Here is a 21,667-nt window from a genome sequence, read left to right as displayed (position 1 = left end):
CAGTGGTGTCTTTCTTACTTCAGAAGTGTAACTATGGAGGAGAGAAGCTCCTCCTGAAGCTGAATGAGGCTAAAGAAAAACTAGTAATTATGACCAGTCTCATTTAAAAGTCATAATCTATAACCTCAAGCAGTTCCTTAATGCCAGCTAGCAACTGAATTTCCAGTCTATTCTCAATTTAATTCACCTAGTTAACACCAGGCAGTTCTTACTTTGCCACACCAGTAACTGCCAGTCATAAAACTGACCATGCAAGCTGAAACTATGCAAAATGATCTTAACAATCAACGGGGAAAAAATTACAATTGTTCTGTGACCTTTAAAATCTTTTGTCAAAACACTAAAACTCACTTACCATTGGTTATTAATGTATAGGGGAACAAAAAAATAAAACATTTATTTAGTACATTGTTACTTAAAACATTGGAATTTTAAAAGAATTAGTGTTTTATTTCTTCATAAATTGAATTTCAAATATAATGAATTAAAAATATAAATTCCTTTTGAAAGCTTGAAACTTAGGGTAAAAAAAATTTCCAAATATTTCCAAAGCAACAAAACAGTATTTATATATGCTTCAAATTCTGTCAGCACAAAACTCTCCCAATAGAAAGGGTCAAGCATACAATTTTTCCCATATACTTTCAAAACTTCTAAAAGACGCCGTTTTCCTTGGTCACCACATTAACTATAAAAATGGACAATGACATTTTCCCTCTAAAATTACTAACAATATAATCCTCATTTCTAGAAAAAGCCTTTGTTCAACTAATGAATAAGCCCTCATTGAGATGCTAAATCATAGGATGCACTGTAGTTCCCCTGAAAAGGCCAAACAGCATATTCTTTCACAAAGAATGAGTCATGGGTGTAGAATATTCAGCCTATTTAAAACAAAGATCAGCTTCAGATCTATTGCCTTTCTTCCAGTTCCTCTGCCAGCCTCTTGCTTTTGTTTTGCTGTTCAAGACACAAATATAAATAGTACATATATTGTGATTCTACCTCAAGCAGGAAATAGCTCTAGTTAACTCTCAATCATCCACTCTTTCGAGGAGGAATATTTACAGTTCAGATTCTCTGTCGAACAGAACTAGGCATAAAATACTCACTTCTTCCATCCTCACTACTTCTAGCAGGGTACCCCTCTGCCTTATGTGACTGGCAGCTCAGAAACTTAACTGCTAGGTCCAAGGCCCTGGCTATGAGATGACTCTCTAATAGTCAAAACTGGGTGGTAATCCCTCCAATAATATGCCATGAATCACCAAATCCAATTTTTAAAAATCTACATTAATTGAATTTAAAATAGAATGACTTCTATAGAATAATATTATTTTGCATAAAAATTACTTTTTTTAATATCCAGGGTATCATGGGGTGGGGTCCTTATCCATGAAAATCGCCATTTATTCCGAAAGTTGCCAACATCAACAAGGATTCACTGATGGAGAGTAGAAGAAAGGATAGGCCTTTTTTTTTCCTTTTGAGAAGAAATGAAAAGTTTGGAGACAGGAAAGAACTCCAAATGTTCTTCCTCCTAAGTCCAGTGGATGGGAGGTCCTTTCCCCCTAGTACCAATTCTCATGTCTTCCCAATCCCCATGTCTAATTTCTGTTTTGGGAGGGTAAGTGGGCATAAGAAAAGCACAGAGTGATTGTCCCTTGAAAGAGGAGGAAGTTGAAGATGACCCCACTTTCCACATGCACTTACAACACTGATCTCTCTGGAAACAGAGATGAGAAGGAGGGCCAGGCATGTCACTTCCCACCCCATGGGTTTTAGAAAGAAAGGGTATTGGCAGCCAAAGGGATAATGGGAGTCAGGTCAACCAGAGAAATGTTGCTTTATTGTTCTGATCAATTACAAATAGAATTACTCGACTCTAAAGTGTTTAAGCAAGAACCTTAGCCCTATTCATTATTGTATGGATAGTTTCTAAAAGTGTCTTGTACAGATTAGGCCCTCAAAAAATGCTGATTAACAAATTAATCAGTTGTTAAACCTGTAAAACTTACAACTGACACTTGGAATGAAAACTTGTAACATACCAACTTTAAGTGTCCATTATTTACATGTATTTGACTTGGGACTATACAGTTATACACAGGGATAAATGGGTGACTCTAGGCCAAAGAACATGTGAATCTCTTTTCCTTTCTCTAGTTCCCAAGCTGTGACAACTGAAAAGAAATATTGTTGCAGCCAGAGTAATAGGGCTGACCCTTCTCCTGTGATCACAGATTCTCTCCTCTAGCAATCAAAAGATCTTCAAGGTTCAAGTCAAATTCCACCTCCCCAGGGAAGTCTTCCTAAATCTCCCTAAAGCTCCCTCACTGAGGTAGTATGCACTATCCCAGGGCTTTGATGACATTCTTGTTGTAGCATTTACCACATTTTGACTCTCTATTACTGAAAATTCCCCTGAAGGTTTTTAATCTTCAGGGGAAATTTTAAAATTCTCTTTCCTGTATATTCACAAACCAATAAATACTTGTTGAATTTAATTTTTCAGCCAGTATCTGGTTTCTATGCCTCTTTTCAAAGGTCATCTGGTAACCAAAGACCTGTAAACTGCTGGTTCCCTTAACCTCCTTTTAGCCTTCATTCCACCTACAATAAATATGAATTGTCTAACACTTTAAATTGTTTCTACAGCAAAGTGTGCTCTAAATTCCTAACTACTTTACAGATTGACTATAACATACAGAACATTCAAAATTAAGACCTGTGTACACATAAATTTCCTAATCACATGTCAATGTTATTTTTAATTGCATTAATTTATTAAGCAAACAAATAAGAAAAATTATTATATGCCAAACAACAGGGATACAAAAATAAATGACATAGAACATGCACTCTCAAGAGCTTTCAGTCTAGCTGAGGTGTCCAACATGTAAACAAGCATGGCATTTAAGTACCAACTTCCCAAGTGTTAAGGTCTCCCTGCAACCATTCACAGGTTATTAAACACAGGTTGAATTTAATTTACTCATCCAGTCAACAGCTGGTTTCCTTCCATGCCTCTCAAAGGTCAGTCATATGACCAAGACCTGTAACCTACTGGATTCAAAAGATAAGGAAGACTCATCAATACATAAACAGCAGTAAAGAGAGGATACCCAGAACTGTGAGGTCTGGAAAAAATTCTAGGAGATTACACCTAAGTTGTATTATCAGCTTGGAGGAGAGAGAATGTATATGCTGCATATGCTACTAGGTTAAATTAAAATTATTTGGGTATTTTGCTTGTCTTGTTTCCAAATGCCCCCTCTCTAGAGCTCAGGCAACACAGCAAGACTTTTTGGTCCTTAGTAGTTATTTCATCCCCTTGCCTCTTCAAAATTTATCTTCTCTTTAATTGAGTAATACTTGATGAGTTAATACAAAAAACCTTATAGTAATTTTGTCTGTAGTAACCCAACCCAATTGTCCCTTAACAGGCAAATGTATTAATAAATCATGGTATCCACACAACAGACTACTATTTATCAACAAAAAATTAACTTTTAATACATACAACATGGATGAATTCCAAAATACTTATGCTGAGTTAAAGCCAGATTTTCTTAAAGAGTACGTAATGTATAATTGTGTTTATATAACATTTAGAAAGCACAAACTAACCTAGAGATCAGTGCAAGAGGGCAGCAGGGAGTAGAGGAGAGAATTACACTGAAAGCTTTTGGGGGTGATGGGCATGTTCACTATCTTAAATGCTATGATAGTTTTATAGACATAAGCATATGTTGAAAGTTATCGAATTATATACTTTATATATAAGCAGCTTATTGCTATCAATTTTTCCTCAATCAAACTGTTAAAAGAGTAATACTGACTAAAGAGATGTGACAATCAACGGCAATGTGTAGACCTTGATTAAATCCTTTATTTAAAAAAAAAAAATAGGAGACATTTTTGTTAAGTAATTGGGGAAGTGTGTCCACAGACTATACACTAAGGTATTATTAAATCAATATTTAATTTATAGGTCTAACAGTATAAATCTATGTAACCTTTTTAAAGAGATATCTGGCAATATAGATCAAAATGCATATGTCTCACAATGCTACTTCTAGGAAATTAATCTTAAAAAAAAACCCATAAAAATATTGAGGGGAGAAAATATGTGCAAGAATGTTACCTGTTGCAATTTTTAACAGTAAAAAAGAGGAAATAATCTACACATCCATTAGTTGGCAGGTTGGTAAATAATATATTTATCAAGGACACAACAAAATTTTATGTAGCCATTTAAAGGAAAAATGTAGAGCTATGTTTATTGACACAGAAAGAGACCTAAGATATACTGTACACGAAATTTAAAATGGCATGCGAGATCTGAAGGGCTATTCACAAAAATGTTAATGGGGTGGACACATTTCATTTTAATTTACATAAAAGAATATTTAATTTACTTAAGCAAAATACTTAATTTACATATAAGAATAGCCATTTTATATAGTCATTTGGTAATCAGCACAAAAATATTTTATTTTTACTTTTTATTTCTCTCAGCCATGATCAATCAAGATAGTTCCACCTTTAAAGGAAAAGTAGTTCAGAACCATTAACTTTTAGAAGAGATAAGAGATATTAGCACCATGATCTAACACCCTCATTTTATACCTGAAGAAAATGAGACCAAGAAAAAGTACATTACATGTATAAGGTTATAAAGCCATTTTAATATATCACCTTGATTTTATTTCTAACTCTTTTCATACTTATGTCATGCCTCAGTTCTTTGACATATTACCTTCTGTGCCTTCTCCCTACCATGTACCATGACCACTAACTTGTATGGTCTTGAGCAAACAAATTAAAACCAAAAAACAGTTTTAACTAGTAGATCTACAAGCTTGCCTATAAAAAATGATTCTAAGAAGTCTCTAGAAGCTAAAACCAATAAAAACCACATCGGTGAATTCTAGACTTATGTTCAAATATAAACACAAGATAGCAAGACTGCTTTATGGAGATTTTCTATCTAATCCCCCAATTTATAAATCATGAAGAGAATATAACATTTCTATAATAAACCAGATCTCACAATGCCTCTTTAGAACAGCTCTTTCCAGGGCCAGAGTCCTGGACCAATATCCTCAGGCACTCTTACAAGGTCACTGGTACAAACATCAATCTTTGAATTATGCTACAGGAGATGTGAAAGCCTGAGGTTTAGCTCCGAGTATTCCTAGGACATATACGTACGCATACTCCTAAATGCTATTTCTTCTAGTTTTTCTATAACTTATCACTCATAAGAGTTGAGCCCTGGCCAGGCATGGTGGCTCACACCTGTCATCTTAGCACTTTGGGAGGCCGCAGCAGGAGGATCACTTGAGCTCAAGAGCTCGAGACAAGCCTGGCAACATAGTGAGACCTCTATAAATATATATACATATTGTTTCCAGTGAGCCTAAAATATAAATTTGCCTTTTCAGTAGTAAATATGGCTCACCTTCAAAATCAATACCAAAAATAACTTTTTTTTTAATCCTTACTGTCATTGTCTCTATTGTCATTAAGTTCTTGCCTTTTAGCAGCCTTTAAACTCTCCTAACTCAGAACGTAACAGAAATAAAGCACTGGAGTGGAAGCCAAAAGACATGGATCCATGTCATACTGCACAAGTTTTATAACTCTAGGCTTCAGTTTCCGTCATCTTTAGGGTGTTGAATTCTAGTGCATTTTACAATACTAAAATTATAAAATTTCTTATTCAATTTATCTGTAAAACACTTCAAACACTACAAAATCATGAGAAGATAGTTCTCAAAAGAAAAAAACAAAAATTTCAAATATAATTTTACTTGTTAGGGTGACTTTCAAAGTTGCTTTACAACATAAAAGCTTTTTTTATTTTCAAATAATCATGTATTTCTGATAGCCATTACAGTACACTGACCTCCAAGGAGACAGTGCTGGGGCAAGTGACAGCCAGATGAGCACTAGGTGACTCTGTGCTTCTCTGAGGAAAAATAACTAAACTTGGTAAAAGAAGATCCTAAGAAAACAAGAGGCAAAATGTCATCATATGCATTCTTAGAGCAAACTTTCAGGACGAGAACAAGCAGCAGCACTCATGCTTCAGTTAACTTCTCGGAATTTTCAAAAAGTGCTCAGAGAGGTGGAAAACCGTATCTGCTAAAGAGAAAGGAAAATCTGAAGACATGACAAAGGGGGACAAGGATGGCTATTAAAGAGAAATTTATATCCCTCCTAAAGAAGAAACAAAAAAGGTTAGGGATCCCAATGTACTCAAGAGGGCTCCTTCAGTCTTTTTATTTTGTTCTGAGTACTGCCCAAAAATCTAAGGAGAATATCCAAACCTATCCATTGGTGATGTTCCAAAGAAACTCGGAAAGAAGTCAATAAGGTACATATGACAAGCAGCCTTATGAAAAGAAGGCTGTGAAGCTGAAGAAAAACTAAGAAATGGATATTGCTGCATACTGAGCTAAAGGAAGGCCTGATGCAGCAAAAAGAAAAAAAAAAGCAGGGGGGGAGACGTCAATGCTGAAAAAAAAAAGAAGAGGAGGAAGGTGAGGAAGTTGAAAAGAATAAGGAAAAGGAGGAAGAAGAGGATGAGGAAGAGGAGGAAGATGAAGATGATCATAATGAATAAGCTGGTTCTAGCACAGTGTTTGTCCTTGTTTACAAATTATTTAACATCCCCATACACAACTCACTCCTTTTAAAGCCTTTAAAGGTAAGGCTTTGTTTTTAAACTGTACAGTTAACACACTAACAGTTAACCACACTACCAAATGTGTCTCTAGATAGCCCATCCTTGAGAGTCAGTTGATGAGAGAGCAAAAAGAAAAAAAATACAGATAGATGGAAGGACAGACAGACAGTCCATCCTGGTGGTATTTTCAATAACCATTAACTTTGCCTAAATCAGTATGAGAGTTGTAAGCCAGCATGAAAATCTAAAACAGGTTCTTATTGGTGCACAGCACAAATGAGTTATATATGGAGATGGTAGTTTTTCATCTTCATTTCTCTCTGATGCAGCTTATACAAAATAAGTATTACTCTTAACTGAATACCACTCTGTAATTGCCAAAAAAAAAAAAAAGCTGCAGCTGTTTTTTTGACACTGTAAATGCTTCTAATAACAATTTTTTAGTTTTAAAAATCTTATATTTCTGAAATAATTCATTGTATTTCATTACAGCTAAAATATTTCATATCTATGTTTTAAGACAAATATATATGAATATACATGTATACATATACATACATATATAACCAATCAGAAAAGAACCTGATCTAAAATTTTCAACTGTTATCCCATTTATATAAAGTTACATAATATGAAATGCATAATATGCACAATATGAAAAGTTTAAGCATATTTTCTCCAGATTCTGCTAAAAAGAATTAAGTCCCTCACTGTCTCTTGTTTTTTTATTATTTTTTTTCTGAGACAGAGTCTCGCTCTGTCACCCAGGCTGGAGTGCAGGTGATCTCGGCTCACTGCAAGCTCCGCCTGCTGGGTTCACACCATTCTCCTGCCTCAACCTCTCAAGTAGCTGGGACTAGAGGCACCCGCCACCACGACCGGCTAATTTTTTTATTTTTAGTAGAGACGGGGTTTCACTGTGTTAGCCAGGATGGTCTCGATCTCCCGACCTCATGATCCACCCGCCTCGGCCACCCAAAGTGCTGGGATTACAGGGGTGAGCCACCAAGCCCGGCCACTGTCTCTTTTTCTGTGACTTTTTTTTAAGTTTCCAATGTAGTATCCTACATTTCTAATTAAATATTATTCTTTAAATAACTCCCGTATCTTGTGGCCTTCTCAACTTTTCGGCTTTTGTGCCTGTGAGTTGTTTAGAAAAATTAATTTATACTTACCTAGAGATTAACTCAGAAAAAAAGGAAAAGACAGAGTCAATAATACCACTAAATTTTTATATTTCTTTCAAATACTATCACTGTGTATAAATAAGTTCAGTATTTAACATCAATGCTTAGTAAAGCATACAAATTAAAACATATAGTAGAGAGATTAATCAATACACTTATATGCACTGTGGGAGTTCAGAAAAACAATCAGAGCACTCCACACCTCAACTTTTCAGCTGGCTACACAGTTTGTCACAACTCAGCATGCTTATGCAGATTTCCAATCTCCAGATTGGACCTAAGTATAGCCAGAATGTTTTTTAAAACAGTTTTCCTGTTATATGTGAACGATACAAACAATGCTAGCTATTATCAATACTTACCAATTCAATTATTTCTTCCCTCTTATATTCCTTCCTTTTGTCTCTGTCACTAACAGTGACACAAAACAACTTCAAAAGCACAACATGGAACTAAGTGACTTTTTAAAAGTTTTAGATGCAACATCCCGACATTTCCACAGATGAGGAAGCCTCTACATGAATGAAGAGGCCCCCATTTTGAAATGGTAAAATAAAGTTTAACAATCTTAATTTTTTAGAACAAGAAACAGGAAGTCTTCCCATTGAAGCACAAGAGAAAGAAGAAGTAAGTATAGGTATGGCTAACACACATTCTAAAAGTAAGGGTGCCCTACTACTATAAGGTATAGACAAATTCAGGTCCGACGCAGTGACTCAAGCCTGTAATCCCAGCACTTTGGGAGGCCAAGGCGGGCAGATCATGAGGTCAAGAGATAGAGACCATCCTGGTCAACATGGTGAAACCCCGTCTCTACTAAAAATACAAAAATTAGCTGGGTGTGATGGCGCACGCCTGTAGTCCCAGCTACTTGGGAGGTTGAGGCAGGAGAATTGCTCGAACCCAGAAGGTGGAGGTTGCAGCGAGCCAAGATGGCGCCACTGCACTCCAGCCTGGGTGACAGAGGCAAATTCAACCTCTCTGGGCTTTCCTATACCCCACAAAGGAAAATAAATAATAAATCTGAAATGAAAGCAATAAACCCAAATAACTTATTCTGCAGCTTTTAATATACAATTAAAATATATTTTTTTAATTTGGAGATAAAGTATTTCTCTATAAGTATAGCATACAAAAATTACTCAGACCTTTAGCTCTTGGATAGGTAGTATACAAAAAAGGTGCAAGGGAATTATTACAACCAATAATTCCAAGCAATCATATAGTCAGATATTCCTAAAACCTGTTCATGTTAATAACAATACTATTCTAGTTTACGGAACAGTTTTTCTCAGTTTCTTTAAAATAAACTCTGCTAAGGAGCAGAGGACTAAGTGGTATTCTTACCTTGTCATTAACTGTTCACACTTCCACGTCCTAGGAGAGAGTGTTTTTTACTACCTAAGTACAGAATTAAATAAGTATGCATTTTAAGCTGATAACAATATGTAGTTATCACAATCACATCTAGAGGAATTATTAAGTATTTTCACTGAAAACTATCTCTGTGTTCTGGTACAGTCTCAGAAGCCGTTCCCCAAGGTTCTGGAGAACAGCAGTATCATTTTTCATGGTGGTTCTACACATTTATGCCTTCAGTTGCAAAAACAGTCGTAAGAAGAGGGTAGCCAAATTCTCATCAGAAGCTATATCCAAGGTTAGTATGCCTCCCCTACCATTTGCTTCTTTTTGATAAGGATAACACATACAAGGATACCAAATTCAATTAAGAACATTCACAGTGATACAATCATGTAGTACTTTACTTCTGAAAATAAATTATTGGTACTTAAACCAATTATATAAAAATAATAATATACATTAAAGGGCATCCTTTCCCTGTTAGTTGGTTATAAAATAAACACTGCTAAATATATTAAAGAGAGATATATCGGCTTAAAACAGCAATAGATGCAAATGTATGATTTTAGAGAGGCTTACAGATTTCAGAAAAGCCCCAGAAATCCTTGAAGTAAAGGCAGTGAGAATTTACAGCTTTCTTCCATGAGTGAAGCAGAACAGCACAGGGTAAAGAACAGGAGGTCCACAATCAAGTGACAAAAGTTTTCTAAGCCTCAGTTTAAGCCTTCACCTATAAAGTGGGAATAATAGGTGTGCCAGTATCTCATAAGGTTATTGTGAGAATTCAATTCAATAATGCAAGTAAAGATTTTTATACAGTGTCAGGTATACATTAAGCCATAATAGTTACTCTTACTATTGCTCCTGCTACTACTTCTAGAACCTGTCATATTCTACACAGAGAATTTAAAGAACCAATTAAAGTAATTATTAAATTTAGTGAGCCCTCCCATCTGTTTTTGTTTGACATGAAAACTAAGGGTAGTTTCTACATTTTTAAATGGTTAAAGAAAAAATCAAAAGAATGATATTTTATGTCATATGAAAAATATATGAAATTAAAATTTTAAGTGTCTATGAAGTTTTATTAAAAACAGCCATGCTAACTGGGAGCCGTGGCTTATGCCTGAAGTCTCAGCTACTCACAGGGCTGAGGTAGCAGGATCATTTGAGCTTAGGAGGTTGAGGCTATAGTGAGCTATGATCACACCACTGCACTCCAGACTGGGCAACAGGGCAATGCTCTGTCTCCAAAAAAATAGATAGATAAATAATATTTTTTTTAAAGCCCATGTTTATTCATTTATGTATTTCTTTGGCTGTTCTTGTGCTACAATGGCAGAGCTGAGTAGCTGCAATAAAACATACAGCTCTCAAAGCCAAAAACATTTACTATCTGTCCCTCTGCAGAGAATTTCCCAACCATGGTATAGAATATAAATATAGCAACTATTTAGAGTAAAAGACTAATACATGGATGTTTTCTTGTCTTAAACCATGGTTCACTTGACAGATTTTTAGATAGTTTTTCAAAAGCAATTGTCTAAATTTGTAAACGTTAAAAACTCTGTTTAAGGCTATTCCTTCTGTACTTCCATCCTCACATCCTACAATTCCAATTACCTGAGAAGTTACAAATAAAATCACCTTAAAGATGGCTGCTTTTAAATTCTAACACCACCATTGATACTTAATAATAAAAAGAACGTTAAAAAGGTCTCCTTACCACAAACATATATTTACTTAAACAAGTATAAAATAAAAGCTGGTATCAATGGTAAAGCATTTAAACGCCAAAAAGAACAAAAAATCAAGTAACATGCAGTGTCATTCATCCTCCAAGCTAACTCATCATCTTTGGGGGAAAAAAAAGATTGACACCTATTAAGATATTTGGAAATTACTGTTGGAAGCAATATGTGAAAAATACAATTATATTACAAGAAATAAATAAAAGTGGGAAAAAATAATATTCTTAAACTACACTCAAGTAGATAACAGAAGAAGGAAAACGAGAGACAGGCACAGTAACCGAAGTCAAAACAGGCAGAACAAATACAGTAGAGGGCACTGATAGGAAGTAGAAAGCAATGAAGAAAGTACAATTACAATATGATACAAAGGAAAAAATATTCTGGCAGATTACTCTTTTCCTCTCCTTCCTTCCTCAAAAGGTTTTACTTGATTTTGATAAAACACTCTAGAAAAATATTCCAGTATTTCATTAAGTATTTATGAAAAGCCTGCTGCACAGACAAATTATACCTGGAATATTAAAGGAGCAAAAGAAACAGAAACTATATCTGGAGAACTTACATACCCTGACAGGGGAGGTAACCTTGCAAAAAAAGGTTAAATTACTAAGAAAATTACAAAGCAAGACATAAACTAGGTAAATAATAATTTTGTCAGCAGAAAGAAAAGCAAGCAAAGGAATGCATATTCCTACTTATGAAGGAGAATGATAGCTTAGAGCTTGAAAAGAAAGGTAGAGTTTGAAATACCAGGAGTTAAAACTGGAAAAGGAATCAAATAGAGATGAATGAAAATACAGGCAAGGAGCACTGATAAGCTTATGATTTAACAAGTAGCTAAAAATCATAAATGCATCCTACCTAGAATACGTATGCTATTTTCTATAGTAATCTAGCAGCAGAGATAATGAGCAGTTGGACAGATGAAGTACAGAAACTGTCAGAGCTGATGGAGCAAAAAGTCAAAATGGTTAATGCTTGTCAGTGTATTACTAGAGGTGAGAATAAAATCATTGACAATAAATTCCTGTCTATGCAAAGGAAAACTTACGTAGGAAGAAGCTGCCAAGTTAGGAAACTAGGCAAAAATTGAGAGACTAGTCTAATTACAGTCAAAAAATAATAAATGGGTATTTAAGAGCTATATAAATTAGAGAAATGTGTTTCTGTGGTACTTCAAAGAAGCATTTCCAGTAACTGGATAACTGTGGATATACGGACAATATAATTAAAAGGTAAAGTCTAAATACATTTTCTATTCTTAAAACAGAAAAATATTATCATATAAAGATGGCAGAGAACAAAATCCATGATAAAGTTGGACTCTTAAGGTCAAGTCATTACTTTAAGATTCTAAAAAGAAATACTCAATGGACTTAAAAATTTCAAAAATACCTAAAATATTCCTTAAATACTACACAAATACCCACATTGAAATTTACATAAGAAGTAATGATGCTCTTCTACCTTCAGTAGGCCACATACACAAAGGTATTAGCATTACACAGACTGGCTGATGTCAAAATATACAATTTCCAGTTCAGTCAGATTTGGTTGACTCTCACAGTTCAAACAGAATTAGTTGTGTCATATCAACGAAGTAGTACTGGCAATGGATTGACAAGGAAATTGCCTCATTACATATATCTACTATTCCTTAAATAGCAATTGCTAGTAAAAACTATGTTCTAGCCTGATTAGTAACTCAGGAAAGACAACAGCTAATGCTTCATTTGTCTCCACATAGTTTTAACTATTATATGCCTTTTGAAAAAGGCTACTTGATAAAATTTAAGTACTTACTAATATCATCTTCATGATACATGACAGAGTGAAATGGCAGAGTTCGGTCTTTAATATATCTCTCTGCTGGCTCAACATAAAATGTGCCACCACGAGTCTGGATGAATCCTTCAAATCTTCCATCAATAACAGACCCATGGCTAAAACTTCCTTCTTCACCTATTAATGAAAGCAACAAATTCTTGACAATTTAATTTGCACATGAATGTTAAATTTGTTCATATATATGTGTATATACGTGTGTGTGTATATATACACACATGCATACATATATACACATATATATTGTTAATTCCTGAATATAAATTTACCATGGAAATTTTCACATAAAATATATTAAGCAGAATGTGAAATGTGAACAGCAACTGGTATTTAGTTAAAACATATACAACTACTAATAACAGCAATAAAAAATAGAGTATCTGCCTTGTTACCAACCACATTCCTTGCATCTAGCTCAGTGCCTAGCATGTATGCAATAGTCATCAACAATTGTAAATTGGCCCGGCACAGTGTGGTTCACACCTATAATCCCAGCACTTTGGGGGTCCGAGGCGGGCAGATCACTCAAGGCCAGGAGTTCGAGACCAGCCTAGCTAACATAGTGAAACCCTGTCTCTACTAAAAACACAGAAAACATTAGCTGGGCCTGGTGGCACACGCCTGTAAGTCCAGCTACTAAGGAGGCTGGGGCAGAAGAATCACTTGAACCCTGGAGGTGGAGGTTGCTGTGAGCTGACATGGCACCACTGAACTCCAGCCTGAGTGACAAGAGCAAGACCTTGTCTCAAAACAAAACAAAACAAAACAAACAAAACAAAACAATTAATAGTTAAATTAATTTAAACTTAAAAGAAAGCAGGCAAACCTACTGATAAAATATACACTTTCAGAATAAAGACATTCAAAGCATCTTTTGAAAATTTTGCTACAGGTACCACAAGAAAAAAACCTCCTTTCCCATCCGATACATTGCAAATGGGCCAGGCCTTTTGGCTTCTGCGCTATGCTTAGGGGTTTTGTGTTTTGTTTTGTTTTGTTTTGCTTTTGAGACAAGGTCTTGCTCTGTCACCCAGGCTGGAGTACAGTGACACAAGCTCATGGCTCTGTGCAGCCTCAACCTCCTGTGCTCAGGCATTCCTCCCACCTCTGCCTCCCTAGTAGCTGGAACTACAGGCGTGCACCACCATCTCCAGCTAATTTTTGTATTTTTGATAGAGACGGGGCCTTGCTATGCTTCCCAGGCTTGTCTGGAACTCCTGGGCTCAAACAATCCACCTGCCTCGGCCTCCTAAAGCGGCCTCCTAAAGTGCTGGGATTACAGGCGTGAGGCACCATGCCCAGCCTACAAATACACTTTTAAACAAAACAGTGTCAAATATTTCAGAGGAACTTTGAACAAAACTATACCAACAGTACTTTTAAAGATATAGGACAAAAATTTGTAATACTATCCCATCAATTATACTTCTCCAGTGAAAGGAAATAATAGGAAAAAAGGTACTTTTCGTTTTTAATATAATCACAACGAAAAGGTGAGCACCAAAATCAAATGACATAAAGGGTGAAAGTAGAGGGAGAGGGCTTTAAATCTTGAATTTACCCATTACAATTCTCTCATTAAAATAAAAATCAGGCCTTCCACAATTTCTAAGTTGTAGAATAACATTAATTAGTTGCCTTTGCATTAGTCATAGACTGGAGGTAAGAGCCCAAGACACTGGTATTTTAAGTACTTTTTTTTTTTTTTTTGAATAAAGAAACAGGGGCTCTGTCTATCGCTCAGGCTATAGTGCAGTGGCACAATCATAGCTCACTGTAGCCTCAACCTCCTGGGCTCAGCAATCATCCCACTTCAGCCTCCCATCTAACTGAAACTACGGGTTTGCCACCACAACTAATTTTTTTTACGTTTTTTTAGAGAAAAGGTCTCACTATATTGCCCAGGCTGGTCGCAAACTCCAGGTCTTAAGCAATCCTCCTGCCTCAGACTCCCAAAGCACTGGGATTACAGGTGTGAGTGCTACCATGCCTGACCTAAATAACATGATTTTTATCTGCAAACTCATTTACAGCCTTGTACTTTTCTTGATCTCATCACCTAGCAAAAAAGGGCAGGAACTACTAAGTTATTTGCCCAGCAAGATAAATAATCAAGAAGATAATAGAACACTAAGGTTTGACATTGAAAATCTACTGATGAAAAATGCTTTACTTTGGTTACAGAATTGTAAGAGTACAAAAAAGCTAAAGAATTTATTAGGTTTATTCTACAAATGAGAAAGTTTAAGTATAGAAATGACTCATCTGGCACAATCAAAAAATGAGAAAAAATTATTTAAGCACTTAATTTTTTACGTTATTATTTTCAGTAGAAACCACTCGCGTAGAAATAATCTCAAAAAGTTCAACACTGTCTTAACTGAGAATCATCTTGAATACTTATTAATATACAGTTACAAAACAATGACACTTTGCCTCTCTTCAACGCCCCCAGAAGATTTTCATTTTTTAAGCTTTTTTATGATTTCTATAATTGTTCTGTTCTTTCAACACTGCTAGTAGATGTAACTTTCTATTGGGTTAAGTGTGCCACTGACGCTCCCCAATATGCACTTTTAATTTGATGCAGTAAGAGAAATTTGTTAGAACTGTGAATAAAGCAAATAGATTCTGAGGAAGAAGAGCCTTGGGAGGACTTTCCTACAGATAACTTTGTTACATTATCTTCAGCTAAGATAATCTTTACTGCTTCCTTTTAGACTTTTCCTGTTTTCTTATAAAACACAGCAAAGTTACTATTAATTTCTTACTTGGAAAATCAGAAAATTATAGAAGTCATTAAAATTTTTAAAAATTCTAGTAGTTTAAAGGTACTGAGTCAAAATTTCATACCTTTCAGAAGCCAGATATTTCATAATTCACTATTAAACATACATGTAAAGATAGGTTCAAACATTACTTCATTTCTCAAAGACCCTTCATGATGACTTCAATCTCCTCTGGATTTATAACCTTTTCTGAAATATCTGCTTACACTTCAAAATAAGTATCTTTGTGTAGAAAAAAAAAATGAAAGAAAAGGGTTCTGTTAGGTCCAACTTACCATAAATATGTCCAGTGTAAATATGAGAGGTATCATAATCAAGTACTTTATTTGATGTTTCTACTTTAAATTCATCACTGAAAAGGGAAGTGTCCCTCTTCATTCGTAGGTTGAAATGTCTGTAAAATGGGATGGGAAGGGGGAAAAACTGAAATTAAAAAGATCCAAATTTTAAACAATTATTTTTTATTTTTAAAAGTCTACAAAATGTGGACTGTTATGAAATTTGTCTATTTGTGAAATATGCTGACTGACCAAGATTTTTAAATAAAGATTCTGCTCTAAAAGTCAACTTAGTAGCTGTGGTAGGACTCTAATAAGATAAATTGCTGTCTAGGATATTAAAAACAAATGCCTATAGAGTGATTCTCACATAGTAAAACAAGATATTCAAAGAGCAACTGAGTTACTTGGAGACTAAAACAGGCTTCCTGACCCAATTACTATTATTTACCACTGCCTGTCTTCTCTCTCTAGTAATTCTGTAGCTTTGCTATTCTCCCCTACTTTCTACAAGTCAAATAAGAAAGTATATACGAAAGCAGCAATATATATTGGGTATTTAACATCTCTTCTCAGAAAGACAAGTGTGTATGCTCTTTGTTTTACCCTGGGGCTTCTAATTGTTGCAAATAACATAAATCTTCCTAAATTCAATTTGGGAACCCCGAAAGACCAGGATAATGGCTGAAATCAGAGGAATTTTACTCCTCTACATAAAAAAAGGGAAAGATCAAAATACTGAAGTAAAATTAATTGAAGATACGACAAAAATCTAGAATTTAGAATCAAATTGGAATCAAATCTTAAGCCTAGAATTTACTAGCTCAGATTCCTGTCTGTGAAATAAAGGTAATAAATTCTATATATCTTGTAAAATTACTTTAAATATTAGAGATTATAATGTATATAAAGTCATAACACAGTACCTGGCACATTGGAGATATATGATAAAATGGCAACAAATTAGCTAACATTACTCAACTCTTAAAAGTGTATCAAGTCTTTTACAATTGCTATAGAAGTCTGAACATAATGGAATTTCTACTCAATTGTTTTGACAATTACAACAAATTATTATGTTCTTTTTTTACATATATATGTTTTCCAGAGTACTATAAGAACCTTGTTTTTTTAAATAATAAAAATTTGTAACACATTAAGTTGTATGGGGAAACATACAGTCACTTCACACATTTGTGACATGAATAAATTTGTACAATATGGCGGGAAAACGGGTTTAAAAAATCCAAATTACAAATGCACATAGCCTTTGATACAAGAATTCCACTTCTAGAAATTTATCTTATATATACTTGCACATAAGTGAAATGACTTCCATACTACAAAGAATGTGGCATAAGAAATATAAAGTCGAGCCAAGTGCAGTGGCTCACGACTGTAATCCCAGAACTTTGGGAGGCTGAGGCGGGTGGATCACCTGAGATCAGGAGTTCAAGACCAGCCTGGCCAACATGATGAAACCCTGTCTCTACTAAGAATACAAAATTTAGCCAGGCATGGTGGCTTGCACCTCCAGTTCCAGCTACTGGGGAGGCTGAGGCAGGAGAACTGCTTGAACCTGGGAGGGGTAGGTTGCAGTGAGCCAAGATCATACCACTGTATTCCAGCCTGGGTGACAAAGTGAGGCTCTGTCTCAAAAAAAAAAAAAAAAAGAGAGAGAAAGAAATATAAAGTCGTCCCTCAGTATCCACAGGGGATTGGTTACAAGACCCCCAAGGATACCAAATTCTACAAATACTCAAGTCCCTTATACAAAATGGTACAGTATTTGTATATACACATCCTCCTATATATTTTAAATCATCTCAAAATTACTCATAATACCTCATACAGTGTATATTCTATGTAAATAGTTCTTATACTGTATTGTTTAGGGAATAATGACAAAGAAGAAATTCTGTACATGTTCAGTACAGATGCTACCATGAGAATTATTTTCAATCCAAGGCTGACTGAATCCACAGATGCTTAAGAGGCCAAATCTTGCAACCTTTGTCACAGTTCACCAGCGCAGAGCTACTAAAACCCTTGGAATATCCTCAGTGATAGGTGTCTCTTCACTCTTATTCATAATGAGTCTATTTCACTCACATCTGAGTTTATGCTAATCGGTGACTTAGAGTGGGTCCCCTAGGTGACCTTGGAATACAGCTGGTCACCAGAAAGATCAAATTATAAGAGCACTGGAATTTCAGCCCTAGCCACTGACTCCACCCCAGAAAGTGAGGTGGGAAAGACAGGAGATTAAACTATAGAAACTCTTAAACAATGAGATCTGATCAGCTTCCAGGAGCTGGTAAGACACCTAAAGTTGATTGGAGGTAGTGCCTAAGGGGCGCATGGGGCACAGCATGCGTTACAGTGCTGACGGACGTTGGGTTTGTGGGTAGATCAGCGGGGTAAGAGTAGGCTGTTTTCCTGAGTTCTGTCAGCCAGGTTAACAAATTAGCTAACCTTAGGAGGAGGTTGAGGGAACCCCCAATTTATAGCAGGTGGTCAAGAGCTGAGGGTGGCCCAGGACACAAGTGGTGTCTGAGTGGAAGCGAGGGTGTTGTAGGAATGGGCGTCGTATGTGGAAGTCTGCACTGAACTCCAGATATTTACTGGCAGGCTGAATTACTAGATTATTTGGAACACCACTTGAGTGTCCGGAGAATCAGAGAACTGGGTGCTGGTGCTGGAAAATATCCCAGAACAATTATTCACGTTAGCACTGTTTGAAACAGTAAATGATTAATAACAACAGAACTAGTTAACTTACTTATGGTACATAATCGTATTTATGGGTATATCCATATAACTGCTTGCAGAGTTGAAGAAAAAATACTCTAAAATATTCCCACGTAATCAAATCATAGATCTCTAAGTAATATTAAGTAAGAAAGAAAGGCCGGGCGTGGTGGCTCATGCCTGTAAACCCAGCACTGGGAGGCGAGGCATGGGATCAGGAGATCAAGACCATCCTGGCTAAAACAGGTGAGGCAAGGTCTCTGCTAGAAAAGTCACGGAGGAGTTGACTGCAGTTGTTGGTGGGACGCGCCAGTCAACTTCTCCAGAAGGAGAGCTAAAACAGAATAAGCGTAGACTAGGAAACAAGAGATTACAGTAGGCTAAGGTCCCGATACCCTGCACCTCCAACCCTGAACAACAAGCAAGATTCATCTCAAAATTAAAAATCTGATTCTATATAGAAATTCCTAAAGGGAGTATGCGTTATCAGAATGTGCATCAAATTTCTTGACAGATACACAATAAATTAATAACAATGGTCGTCCACAAGAATGGAAAGTGGGTGACTGGGAAATAAGAGAGGGGAGGATACCTCATTGTATATCTTTTGTGCCATTTACATTTTAAAATATATGAACATATTTCTTATTCAAAAAATGAAATGTAAATTAAAATAACACCTTAAGACACAAAACAAAAACTACTGCTCTTTGGACAGATGAATCAATTCTGACTTTCACACTACTAGCAGAAATAATAAAACAAAAGAGACATTTAGCATTGCAATGGTGGAGAAACCATTACTGGACTTGCCTATCAACCTATGAAAAATACAACTTTTCAGTTATATAAATGAAACAACTGCTTTTCAGACAACAGACAACAAGCAGTGAAGGACTATGATTTCCCAGAGAAGGAACATTACAAACAGTAAGGGAAAGAACTCGAGGGAAATCTGCACAGAGCGTTCAACTGTAAGTCTTGCTCAAAATACTATCATGGATGCATAAAGAGAGACTCTACAAAGGTAGGCCAAAAAATAACTATTGGCGAGCTGTTAGTTGACAAACTAATGGATCTTGCAAGAGACAGGGATACATCTAAGATCTGATCAAGCACAGAAGACAGACTTTGTTGTCATTTAATAGAGAACCCAGAAAAGCCACTCCCTGGAAATAGGAACAAACTATTCCTAGAATAAAAGCTATTTCAAACCTATCCTAACAAAGCTTAAAAACAAGGCTCAAAAGGGTCAAGCTGATCCACAACTTGCTCAACCATCTAACAAAACAAAACTGCATACTTTTTTTAAAAAAATACAAACAGTTAAACTGTGGTATATCCATACAATAGGATAGAATATAGTAATAAAAAGGAACAAACTATTGATAAACACAACAATCTGTACAAACTTCAAAAAAATTATGCTGAGTGGGGAAGTCAATCTCAAAAGATACTACCTGCATAATATGATTCATGCAACAATTATGAAATAATCTAATTATGGAGATGGAGAACCAATTAATGGTTGTTAAGGATTACAGACGGGGGAGGGGATGAACATGGCCATAAAGGGATAGCACAAAGGAGTCTGGTGATGCTACCACTGAGTATCTTTGATTGTAGGGATAATTACACAAGACTACCCATAAGACAAAATTGCACAGAATTACGCACAGGCACACACACATGCACGTACATGTAAAACTGATGAAGTCCACATAAACTCTAAGCATTGTACCAATATCATTCTTGGTTTTGATGTTGTAATATAGCTACACAAATTGTGAACACTGAGGGAGACTGGGAGAAAGATGTCCAGGACTTCCCAGTACAAACTCCTGTGAATCTACAATTATTTTTTAATTAAAAGTTTTTTAAAAATCCAGACACAGGTGGGCACAGTGGCTCACACCTGTAGTCCCAGTATTTTGTGAGGGCAAGGTGGGAAGAATCGCTTGAGCCCAGGAGTTTGCAGTAAGTCTGGGCAATGTAGCAAGACTCCATCTCTAATTTAAAACAACAACAACAAAGAGACACTAAGTATTAATCAAAATGTGAAATATCCAATTAAAAACCACTAACTATAAAAAAAAGACCAAAGAGAAAAAAACCAAACCACTAACTATAAAGAAATATGACAAAGAAGAAAATTAGTTCAAAAAAAAAAAACTCAGAATGAGAGATAATGGAATTAGCAGACAAGGATTTAGTGTCTTTATATTGTAAATATGTTAAAAGAACTATGGGGAAAATATAAGCATAATAAGGAGAAACCAGAAACTGTAGAATGAGGGCAGGGGAGGGACAGGGAAGGGAGGAGAGAGGGAAAGGGACGAGAGGGGAGGAAACTTCCAGAATTGGAAAATGTAATTTCTAAAATGGAAAAAAAAATTATAAATATATATCTCACTGGACTGACTTAAGAGGAGGTGAGATACTGCAAGAAAGAATATCAGTGAACTTGAAGACAAGGGAACAAAAACTATCTAACTTGATGTTTAGAGAGACAAAGAGTTTAAAAAAAAACAAAAACAAAAACCAGAGCCTCAGTAACCTATAAAACAGTAAATAAAGAGGGGAGAGGAGACAGGAAAAAAAAAAAATTTGATGAAATGATAAAAAAACTTCCAAATTGATAAAACTCTAAACACAAGTCTAAGAAGCTCAACAAACACCAAGAAAGATATACACAAAGAAAAACCCACAAGACACACCACAGTCACTGCTGAAAATCAGTGTTAAAGAGAAAATCTTAAAATCCATCAAAAAGAGACTGATTATATGCAGAATGACCGCTGATTTAACATTAGAAATAACGTAAGCAGGCCGGGTGTGGTGGCTCATGCCTGTAATCCTAGCACTTTGGGAGGCCAAGGCGGGCAGACTGCCTGAGCTCAGGAGTTCAAGACCAGCCTGGGCAACATGGTGAAAGCCCGTCTCTACTAAAATACAAAAAATTAGCCGGGCATGGTGGCATGCATCTGCAGTCCCAGCTACTTGG

The 21,667-nt window shown here is 35.7% G+C and overlaps 1 protein-coding gene across 2 annotated transcripts in view; it reads right to left on the bottom strand.

Annotated features, from left to right (window-relative positions):
- The window catches only part of LOC101023521 (disintegrin and metalloproteinase domain-containing protein 10), a 138,680-nt gene that overhangs the window by 55,955 nt on the left and 61,058 nt on the right, over positions 1-21,667 (bottom strand). For both annotated transcript variants that reach the window (XM_031661274.1, XM_031661275.1), the window contains 2 exons: positions 15,910-16,028; positions 12,804-12,962 (listed from right to left, as the gene is read on the bottom strand). In XM_031661274.1, the coding sequence (XP_031517134.1) occupies positions 12,804-12,962; positions 15,910-16,028 (278 nt within the window). The remainder of the gene's footprint in view (positions 1-12,803; positions 12,963-15,909; positions 16,029-21,667) is intronic.

The sequence above is a fragment of the Papio anubis genome, unplaced genomic scaffold (assembly GCF_008728515.1).
Source record: "Papio anubis isolate 15944 unplaced genomic scaffold, Panubis1.0 scaffold123, whole genome shotgun sequence".
Lineage (NCBI taxonomy): Eukaryota > Metazoa > Chordata > Mammalia > Primates > Cercopithecidae > Papio > Papio anubis.
The sequence above is the reverse complement of the archived record's forward strand: the minus strand, read 5'-3'. Positions and strand labels throughout refer to the sequence as shown.